Below are 11,523 nucleotides of genomic sequence, written 5' to 3' on the forward strand. Positions count from 1 at the left end.
GCTTCTCTCCCGAGTAGAGGCAGACATCACAAAGAACATCATTCACCATTACAGAACCAGTTGTCAGGTAAGAGCCTTTGCATGACAACTGTGAGGGGCATTACCCTGAAGTTATAGAATTGCCTCTGAGTTTATAGAGAGAGGGCTTGTATTTTCTAAAACTCTCCTTTGAGCAATAATTTGTCACATAACTGAAATGGATGGAGCGTAGCTGTCACATGTTGTATCACTTTTGTTGCTCTTCTTTGTGTTTTCTCTAGTTTTTCTATAGTCTTCTGAAATTCTGTCGAGCACAGCTACACAGTAATTCACATGGAGTCACACTCGGGCTATTCAGAATAACACTCTAACTCCCCTAATATGTATGTGTATCTAGCTCTATCTTTTGCTAGCCAAGAGAGAATGGTGCTAACTTGTATTTAGTTTCTTTGCTGTCACTCTGTTTCTTGGACTCACTACTTCCCTTCCCTCTTCTCTGTCGTCTTGTTTGTCTGTGTGCTCGTTATTTCTGTTCCCTAGGTGTCTGACTGCTGGTACTGACTCTCCTCTCAGTGCAACCTCACCACGTCACTTTGCCATTCAGTTCTGCCCTGTCTAAGTGAGAATCTCATTTAGCCTTTGTCAAAAAAGTTGATCACAGTTGAACCAAACGGATATCTTCCAGAAGTTCATAAATGCAAATATTCCATAGGATGGCCCCTGATCTTGACCTCTGCAAAACACCCCCTCTGGATACGTTTCCTGCCTTTTGGAAGATTTAACAATCATGATTTCTCTCTGCTCCATATTCACCAGCCAGGCCATTTTGAGGATGTGTGTTATGTGGGACTATAGGCATTGCTAATAGCTGTTTTGCATTTTGTTTTTCAGGTGCTGGGCATCGCTCTTACAAACAAGGTAAATTCTAAATAATCTGCCCTCAGCTCTTGCCTTTTCTATCCACAAGTTGCTTGTTTAAATTGCACAGAGCTTGATTTCCTTGCTACATCAAGCAGGAGTCCTGGCTGCTCTGGTGTAAGTGGCCCTGGATTTCTTTCATGAACCTGGGTTTTCTCTTCTTCTGAGGTGGGTGCAGAGCCAGGGTCCTCTGCCTTCTGGGGTCTGTGGACACCTCTCTCCTCTCCTGTGGCTAGATTTAATTCCTGATCTTTATCTTCTGGACTCTGGTTCTTCTCTCCGTTTCTCATCCACATCCTCTTGTTTCTCCTTCTGGATTATGTAGGACATGCACCTAAAATTAACCCTCATCCAGAATGTCACGGAGATTAGCTGTGCCATTTTGGAGACCAGAGACTCCCAGGAGTACGAATTCTCTTACAAACTGGAGCTCCTTGGCTACATGCTGGTGAGTGATGAGGAACTTTGAGGACTGAAGTACAAAGGAGTTTGTTGTAATGTCATCAGACTGGGTTTCCAGGTAGATGTTGTTTTATCCATTGGCTGTGACTGTACCACTGCAGTCTCATGAGCTACCTGCACGGCACCCAGAATGCTGCTGGGTCCACTCTGAGCTTGGCAGGGATGCCGACCTATTGTGGGCTGTAAGTGGCAGGAATGCTTGTGTCTGGGGAGTTATCTTTCTGTCTCCGTATAGCCTGCAGATGGCCCTACGGTCCATTTCTGAGGCAGAGAGCCTGCCGAGCACGGTGTCTGTTTATTACAGGTCTGGCATATGGCCCTGTTTCAGGGTGTGAGAGGAAAGCCTCTCTGCCTTTCAAATCCATTTCCCATTTTTTTAATTTCCCTATTCGTGCATTTCAGGACTTCATTAAAAAGGAACCACTGGATTCCCTGGCATCTCCAGTTCGCTACAAGGCAATTCTTGCCATTAGACATCTGAGGTAGGCTATTTTCTGCCATATTTCCTGGCACTGTGACGTCGTCTTTGTTAGTTCATGAGTGCCAGGTTGGGAGCAGTTTGATGCCTGCCGGGTTTGGCTCACATGCTGCTCACCAGCAGAACTTTAGTTCTTGAGGGTTTGAATGTGTCCATTTGGAGGTTTGTGCTTGAAAGACACAGACTTGGAGGTTGTGGGGCATGCAGTCCAATGCAGGAGAGTTCAGATGGGGAGGGAGGTGTCTGGCTTGCTGGCAGGGGGAAGGAAGCTTGTGGGTTTCTCTAAAAAGGGGACTTGAAGCTTTAGCTTTAGTTCTCAATGAGCCAATACTTAATAGAGGTGCAAAGAGGTGCTCAGCTGCAAAGTGAAGGGTTGTTTGCATTTGGGGTTTTAGATTGAGACAATCTCCAGTCATTGGACCCATTTCTTTTACTTGGAGGTGGTACTGAGTCTAATGCATGACTTTTCTCTCTCTCTCTTTCTTCTGCCAGCAAACTCAAACCATCTTTGACCTTGAAGGAAAACCGTGAGCTCCTTCATCAGTGTTTCAAAAGTTTGTTTCCCCTCCCTCCCCTGGAGAAGATGATGAAAGAGGAAGGTGAGACAGCAAAGGATGTTCTGCCTATACAGGTACGTGACAACAATTCTCCTCAGGCACCATCCACTGTATTTCTGCCCAGCAGGCACTGGGTGATGGCAGTCACACATGGCCTCCCTGGCAAGGTTATGGTTAGCTTTCCCCAGCCCCCAGTTGCCCCCCCCACACACACACACACACAAATTATCTGTGCTGAGCCTCACTCCTTCTCTTCTGGTTTCAGTCACTGTACGTAGAGTCCTTGGAAGCCCTTGGCAAGCTAATGAAGACTTTGCTGGAGGAAGAACCAACCGCACACTGGTTCCAGGAAATGTTTCAAGTGAGTAGACCATTGAACCATGGTGAAGATTGTTTGTTTGTTTGTTTGTTGTGTTACTGCAGGGAAGAGTCAGAGATTTAGGGGGTCAAGCTTCAGTTGTGGAGGAATTTTCCACAATGGAGTGAATTGTCGGGGGAAAAAGCACCAAATTCTTCCTGGGATAAGCAGGCATGTGCCCCGCTGAAATCCACAGAAGCTATGCCATTTTATGCCAGGGCTGGATTGGGACCAACTTCTTACAATGTAGTTGACACTACTTGGACCGGCAAGAAAATCACCACTGCAGTAGCCAAATCCAAGAGAACCAGTTGAAACTGATCACTTCTTCAAAGAGGAATTCATTCATATTGAGTTAAGCCCTGTGTATGGAAACTCATCCAGAGGAGACTTCCTGTTCCTCAGACATGAACAGAATATCTTGAAGAGCTGAGGGGTGGGGAGTTTGATGCACCTTCAGTATAAAAATGAAGTTCTAAAAGGAGCTGGGCTTCGGGGGGGACTTCTCTGCTCTTTTTCAAATTAATAAAAAGAAATGCTCCTCTCTGTCATTTGGCCACTCAATGTGGGAGAAGTTGCCCAGGAAACAGAACACAGCAGCAGACATCAAACAGCATGCAATGTGGTAGACAGCTCCCATCAGACAGTCTACAGAAGAGATGACGTACACAGGCCCAGGTTCATCTCTCATGTAACTCCTTTGTCTTCAATCACTCAGAGGTGAATCTGGTCCCTGGCACTTCCATTAGACATGTAATTCCTTCGCTCCATGGAGGTCGGGTGCTTTGGAGAGGGATTTTAGTGACTATTAAACCTGTTTAAAAGGAACTTTTGGGAGGGATTTTCTGGTACTAACTCTGTCCATTCCCCTGCTCTGCCAACAGCTACTAGAGACATGGCTCCATTCAGAGAAGGAGTGGGAGAGAGAAAGGGCCTTGCAGGCCACCATCCAGCTGCTGACTGCCTATCAAGAGACAGTTCATAGCACAGTGAGTATAGCCTTCCTCTTCCTTGAGCTGACTTCCCTGCTTATATCCGATCTGACACTCAACGCAAATGCATGAAAAAAGCTTCCAGGGCAGCAGCTGGGATCTCAAAGTGACTAAGATCCCTCTGCTTCTATAAGAGAGAGGTTTACACAACAATGCTGTGACCACACTCCGGGCAGACTGCAAGAAGTAGAGGGCAGACGATCCCCCAAACTGATGGCTTATTCTAGAATTACATGCACCAAGTCAACAGCAAAAGAGCTTCCACCCTAGTTAACAAAATGCCAAACACGGTCCCCTTTTGGCATTCCAGACCTAGGCTCCCATCTAAACAGCCCAGTCTAATATAGTGAGGGGTTACTGAAAACCTGATTCACCATATGTGAGGTTCACCCATCATAAAGGACCAGATGCTTATCCCCAGGTCAAGGTGAATCTCAGGTCTTTCCCAAATAGCATGCTGCCAGCCAATCCTTGATGACGAAATTGAAGATTTCTTCTTAAAAGAAAGAAGAGAGTTACAAATGGTTAAAAGATCAATATCCATACAAGTGACTGTCAATGTTCATAGTTCAGGATCTCATCAGTGATGGAATAAACTGCTGGCTTGTACAAGTCTCTCTGGAATCATCCCAACAGATCAGAATCCAAAGGCAGCTTAGATGTAAAGACTGTTAGTTTTTCCATGCATTTTCCAGGTTCTTTCAAATGATGATTTGGAAGCTCTCTGTCCTATGGCTTACACTTTCCCTGTTCAAAGTTTCAGCAGACTAGAGATGACAGGATGAGGCCCGAGCCTTCTCTTTTCTAGCTATTCTAGCAGGCTGACAAGCCTACCTCACAAAAATGGTTCCAGCAGGACCTTCCCCTGAGAAAGACTAGGCAATGCAGATCGCCTCCTGTACTTTGCTTTGAAGCTAATCTTCTATTTCCTGTGCATACACAGTAAACTAGTTACTCATTCGCATAAGGTGATTAGCCGTTCTTCCATTATAACACAGAGAGTTAAGCTGAAGACAATGTAGAAAGTATTAGTTTCCTGCAGTATCTTACATCTTTGATTTTAAGGTTAACTGAACACCTTGCACACATAATGAAGACTTGAAAGGAAATGAGCATCGACAAGCTAATTCGGTTACATTGTGAAGAAGTGAGCTGTAGCTCACGAAAGCTCATGCTCAAATAAATTGGTTAGTCTCTAAGGTGCCACAAGTACTCCTTTTCTTTTTGCGAATACAGACTAACACGGCTGTTCCGCTGAAATCTGTTACCCAGTACAGTACAGGAATCAGGGGCACAATGTTACCAGATGTGCCTGTTACTTTGGGGTAGGCTCATTGATTAGGGTTACTCTTCTTGGGGGGGGGGGGGTCTGTAATTCTATTAATGTGCTGCTTATGTCACTTGTGTGTTCATATGGAGCTCTACTCCTTCCTTCTGCAAGTGCCCTCCCAATGGAGCGACCCTGCAGGACCTCGGTTCCCCAGGGCTGGGTTCCTCCAGCCCTAGAACTAGATGAACACGCACGCACGTACGCTCACACTAGCAGAGCAAGTCTGAGCGGACCAGGTCAATCAGCACTCTCCAGCTGATCCTCTCATATGTCCCTGTACTCAATGGGCTGGGTTAAGCAGCACTTTCAGCTGCTCCCCTCTTATGTGCCCCAAGTTTAACACATCCCTATCCCACTTCCACATTACAATTGTACTGGTAGTAACCCACTTCATGAGCAAACCCCACAGTATTTTTGGGCGCTACCGGGACCTTTAGCTTAGGTAAAAGAAGGGTTGCTGCAGAGTAAATGGGGGAAGCGGAAAATACAGAGTGAAATTTGGAGAGCGAGAGAGAGGGAGAGAGAAGCAACCAGCTGAACCATAAAAGTTATTTATTGAATAATAGTGATAACTACACAAGGAGGGCTAAACAAACATAATGGTTACATTTGAAAGGTTAATACCTGAGGAAGAAAAGAAAACGGAGGGGCGAGGGGGGGGGGGGAATCTCATCCACTCCATGAGGCTTGAACTGGGTGGGGTTCTGAATTGGTCTGGAATTGGTCTGAATTGGACTAGAATTGGTCTGATAATTGCTGAGCTAGGTGTGTGCAGGCATAGGTTCATTAGCATCTGGAGCAGGGATTCCCATGATGCAATGCGTCCCTGCTTTTCTGGTCCCAGAGTTCAGTGCGGTTCTCTGTTCCTCATTCTTCATGCTAATTCCTATCCCATCTTTCATGCAGATGAGGCTAGGGGAGTTGTTTCTGTTCTTCATTCTGTATGCAAATGGAGATGTCTTAATCTTGTCACCCTTCTCAGGAGGGGTGTAGGTGTGTCTCCCAACACCCTTCATTGTTCTCTGCAAGCCTTTTCTCTGATGGGTTTTGGTTCAAACAGAGACTGGTAGGGGCGGGGGGTGTCTTTCATGAGTCAGACAGGCTAGATACTGTGCCCTGGTTCCCCAAAAAACACAGAGCTGACTGGTCTGAACAGTAAGGATGGCAAGTGAAGTCTAGTCCAACTGGAGACCATTCATTCTTTCTTCTTCGTTCTATTTTCATTAGACTCAGGGAACTTTTGATCAGTTTGGATCTCTGATTGGACTAATAGCACCATACAGCTGTGATTCGCTGGCCACGTCCCGTCAGTGCGTGGTTGACTGTATCAGCTGCCTTCTCTGTATACAAGGTGAGGAGACCATTAGCAGGTATAAGGAATTCTTCACCTTCTTTCACTGTTGTAATGTCCATTTGTCTGCCTATCTCGTTCTTTCTGTCCTGTCTGTTGTCGCTTAGATAACAGAATGGTGGGCATCTTGTAAATACCTCATTAGAAGAGAAGATTCTGATGTGTAAAGAGCCTAGCACACTTTTGGGAACTGTACAACTAATAAATGGTCTGCATACAGGTAGATAAGGGCTAAATTCCTTAGGGCTTGTCTACACAGGGACAATAAGGAAAGTTAATCCAAATGAACTAAAGGTGTACATTTCAAGTGCATGAGGTAAATGGCATTAAACACATGTGTGGATGCTCTGATTCTGAATTAAAATGGGCCTTATTAATTGTAGTGAATTCCATGAATGAAACTAACCTGAATGAAGGCCACTTTAATTCTAAATAAGTGTGTCCCCACAGGTGTTGAATGAAGTTTAACGAATGCATTTTGAAAATGAATGGGGATTAGCTTTCTTGAATATCTCCATGGAGACAAGCCCTTGGTACTAAACATTTTCATTCTCTTTACCCTGCCACTGGCTGGACTGGAGGGGTTTCCTGGAATAATTCTGTAAACAAACAGTTCTTCCAGCAGCCCTCTGCCATGAGCACTCCGAGCGACTGGAGTAAGTAGAGGCCATTTTTCCCCTTTGTGAAAGAGTAGGATATTCTTTTCACCTAATGGTTAGATGTTAAGGGATAGAGCTTGGTTATCGTTAAAGGCCATTTCCAATGAGGGTGACCAGACAGCAAATGTGAAACCTCGGGACAGGGGGTGGGGGGTAAGAGGAGTCTATCTAAGAAAAAGACCCCAAAATGGGGACTGTCCCTATAAAATCGGGACCCCTGGTCATCCTATTTCCAATGATTCTTAATCAGTCCTAAAAACAGTGTTGGTGATTCAGAAACAGAATAAGGGACTCCAACCTTTGAATGTACAACATAGTAATCCCAGCATTGTTTAGAAGTGACTGATGATGAGCCTGGGTTTCTTGCCAAAGTTTTTTGTCTATCCCCGTCTCTTTTACAAGGAGAGTTTGATGGAGGGATTCACCTCTAAACTGGAACCTCTGATCTACCTGCATGAGTTGTACTTGAATAGGAGCTTAGATGTAAATAGTGAGAGCAGAGAGACTACTGAAACCAGACACACACACAAAGCTGCTCCAAGCTGAATACAGTGCTTGTTCAATCCTGGATCATTCACAATAACATACCACTACTGTTAACGTTCAGACATTTTATGGTGTAATCCCGACTCCATTCCAGTCAACAGGAGTTTTGCCATTGACTTCAGTGGGGCCAAGATTTTACACTATGCTGATGACAACATAGCACATGGATCCTCCCGTATAAAGATCCATGCAGTAGGGGTTCAGTTTCCTTAATCGTTACAGTACTTTTTCTCCTTTTCTCCACTCCAGGACAGTCTATAAACCTGGGCTCAGCAGAGGAGGAGCTGAGATGTCTCCGTGAAGCACTAACAGCTCCAGACCCCGAGGCTCTGTTTCAGGCATCTTCCAAAATGGCCAGGGTAACTGACTCAAAAAGCTTGTGCGGATGTGCGAGTGACCAGGCACCGTTCATTTGACATTTGCTCTTTCATGATGCCTTTCCGTACTCGGAGGGAGCTGTGGGAGCGGGGCGTTGGCTGCTAGTAACCAGCAAGATGCTTTTCATAGATGTGTGCTCTGAATGCCACGTAAAAACCAGATTCCACAGAACGTTGCACGCCCATGAAAATGCGCACGCGGATGCACACGCATGTACCTATCCAGCAGGGCCGGCTCTTGCTTTCTCACTGATCCAGAGCAGTGAAGCACAAAAAATAATGAAATAAAAGAGCCCCCATGCCGCCCTAAGATTGGCCGGAACACCGCCCCTTGCAATCTGCCGCCCCAAGCACGAGCTTCCTCGGCGGGTGCCTGGAGCCGGCCCTGCCATCCAGCCACCCAGGAGAAAAACTGTGTTAGTGGAACATCAAGCTGAGAAACCACCCAGGATTCATTCCGTCACCTTGTGGGTTTGCCTTCGCCGATATTTGTGTGCATGCCTCTCTTGACTGACTTCTATATGCTGTAAAAAGATGCAGTGTATGTAAGAGACTACAAAGGGAAACTTACCTCCTGCCTATCCAGTACAATGTTGTGCTAACTATGCAACAGAGTCTTTGCCTCTAACCTGATATCATTAGTGTAGAAGACAAAAATGTAGTCTATAGACTAGAGAGAGAATTGTAATCCCAAATGGCGAGCTAGACAGGAGGCTAATTCACCATTTGCTGATGCAGGTATATCTTTTTTTCCATTTTTAAAAGTGCTGGAGCCAAACATCATTGCGGTCTCTCCTGTTTTTGATTTGTTCCCAGGTTGTTAGTGAGTACTTTCCCTCCGAACAGGTCACAGACTTTATTGCGGCCACATTGGGCGGTCTGCTGTCTGCTAGCCCCACCTGTGCCACGGCAGCTGGACTATGGATGAAGATCATCCTGAAGGAGTGTGGAGATGCCATGCTGGACAAGGTATAACTGGGAACTGGAGAGCTTTTCTGCCTAAACTCTAGGCTTTTTGATCTTTGCCCTCATGTGTAAGGAAGAAAAATCTTGCTGTTTCTCCCCCTCGGACATAGAGTCGATTCCATCTCTGTTCCTACCCTAAGATAGGCAATGGCAGAATCAATAGCAGTAGACCGAGATAATCCAAGGGAAAAGGAAGATGGTTGGTTCTTTATTGCTCTAGCTTGTTGCCACAGTATTCAGCCAAGAAAGGCTTGAGAAAACAGACTCTGGGGAAAAGACAAGAAGACAGAATGACTGGCACTTGGAGGCCTCCAGGTATTAGGAGGCCTATGGCTAAGGGCTACATGGATTAAAAAGAGCACTGGGCTATTGCCACCCTCTTGCCAGGTTTCTGAGCCTAGCCTCCAGCCCAAGCAGGAACAGCTCCACTTTTAGCCCCATCGTGCAAGCCCCACAGGCCCAGGTTGACCTGAGCTCTGAAACTCACTGCTGTGGGATTTTTTTGCTGTGTAGACCTACCCTTTAAGAAGAGAAGGAAGGAGGGAGAAAACTCTAGTGTCTTTGGGATCCACTATTTATATGCCTTATTCTGGAGCCCAGTACATCAGGGCTAGATGAAAGGAGCACTCCACAAATCTTCTAACAAGGCTGGTGAAAGGCCTCAGGACAGGGAACCCTCGCAGCAGAACTACCATGTTTGCACAGTGTTTTGAAGATGTGAAGGGCTAGGAATGAATATGAGAGGTAGTCACCTGTTCAGAGTCCCAGGCATTTACACACTGTCTTTAAAGCACTTGCATATTTTGTGCTTGTGGTTGTTGATGAGCTCTGCATTCTTCGAGGCAAATGGTCAGATTTGGCTGCTTAAATCACAGCTGCAAAATCTGGGCAAGCCAAGCTGCCTTTTGTGCATGTGAACTCGTTTGTGTAATGCATAGCTGGGCACCACCACATTAAATTACCTGGTATGTCTATGTGTGTGTCAGTGTTAATTTTTACAGCCGTGTGTGGGCAATTTGTGTGGGCTCAAGTTACGCAGACGTATTTGAACATTTGCTTCTTGAAGTGAGGCATTTCTAAAAAAGCAGCAAATGGCTAAATAAAGGTTTTGATTCTGTAGAGTGAATGGAGAGAAAGAAAAAGGGACATTTCTTTCTGGTTTTGTTCCTTCCAGGTGCCAGATATCCTGGCTATACTATATCGCCACATGCCTACTATCCAGGAGGGCAGCTTGAGGCAGTTCCTGGTGGAGGCAGTGTCCATTCTAGCTCACCATCACCAAGAGGCAGTGATCTCCAGCCTCCTCAGCAAACGTCTGCCGATGGACAGGTATATACCGCTACCTATTGCATTCATCTTGGTAAAACATGGATCCCACAGCTTTCCTAGGAGATGTAGGGCTTCATTTAAGCCGCAAACAGTTTGGGATCATTCCTAAGGGTTAATAGCCTGGCTCTTTCTGCAGGAAGGTCCAAGAACATGTTAAGGTGGGGTGCGGAGAGAAATTAAGTGTCATTCTGTTTCCATTCATGAATAGCTGCTTTGACATCCTAAAGATCTATCTTTACTGGTATAACTGGAGTGTATTGTTGGAAACATCTACCTCTCTAGACGCCTGAATTGAGCTCACTCTGGAAATGAGCAGTGGCTGTTGGTTTCCTGGTAGCATGACAGCTTCAGGTGCAAATCCCTGGCTGATTGCAAAGACTAGGGCCAATATTATCATCAGACCTCTGCTTGGTATCAATGAGGGTGTGGCTGCTTGAGCAGAGTTGCCATCCTTGGTACTTAAAAGTGGACTGGAAGCAGATCCATCATTTCATTTCAAGATCCCTAACTGAGGTATCAGTTATCAGTGCTGGAATCTAAGACCATAAGAACAGCCATACTGGGTCAGACCAAAAGGCCATCTAGCCCAGTAGTCTGTCTTGCGACCGTGACCAGTGCCACATGCCCCAGAGGAAATGAACACAACAGGTCATTGTCAAGTGATCCATCCCCTGTTGCCCAGTCCCAGCTTCTGGCAAACAGAGGGTAGGGACGCCATTTGTGAAGGGGACCTAGGATGGCCAAGAACATTCGTTCTCATAGTTGTATGTCCATCTAGTAGGAATCTGGCTTTTCTTTCATCCACTTGCCTTCCAAACCCTAGATCTTTGGGAGCCACATGCTCATGATTCCATATTGACTGGGAAGGGAGAAAACAGGAAGTGAGGTTGGCGCTCTGTGTCCTGTCCTTCTGAAGTCTAGTATTAATGGTTAGGCTGCATTAAGACTAGGTCACTTAACTTAGTTCTGTAACTGGAAACTCAATATTTAAACATGAGGAGCATTAAAGGAGGACAGGACTCCTAACTCTCTCATCATAGGCAAGGAGAACATTTGGTCTTTGCTAAAATATGACACATTCAGGGTGAGCCACAAAAGTGTCCAGGGCTCACCTGTAACTTCTGTTAAACTGCAGTGACACCGCTGAGCAGTGGAGATCTCTGGGGGGAGACCCCTTGCTTGCCACTCAAGTCCTACAAGCCCTAATAGAGAAGATAAAGA

General features: G+C 45.7%; 1 protein-coding gene across 1 annotated transcript; it reads left to right on the forward strand.

The window, feature by feature from the left end:
- The first annotated feature begins 1,225 nt into the window (after window positions 1-1,225).
- Window positions 1,226-2,836, forward strand: LOC142070220 (maestro heat-like repeat-containing protein family member 2B). Its single transcript, XM_075123767.1, has 4 exons — window positions 1,226-1,345; window positions 1,762-1,841; window positions 2,330-2,468; window positions 2,660-2,836. Exons 1-4 carry the CDS (start codon window positions 1,226-1,228, stop codon window positions 2,834-2,836), a joined length of 516 nt encoding a protein of 171 aa, XP_074979868.1.
- The last annotated feature ends 8,687 nt before the right edge of the window (window positions 2,837-11,523 follow it).

This window comes from Caretta caretta, chromosome 28 (genome assembly GCF_965140235.1).
Source record: "Caretta caretta isolate rCarCar2 chromosome 28, rCarCar1.hap1, whole genome shotgun sequence".
Lineage (NCBI taxonomy): Eukaryota > Metazoa > Chordata > Testudines > Cheloniidae > Caretta > Caretta caretta.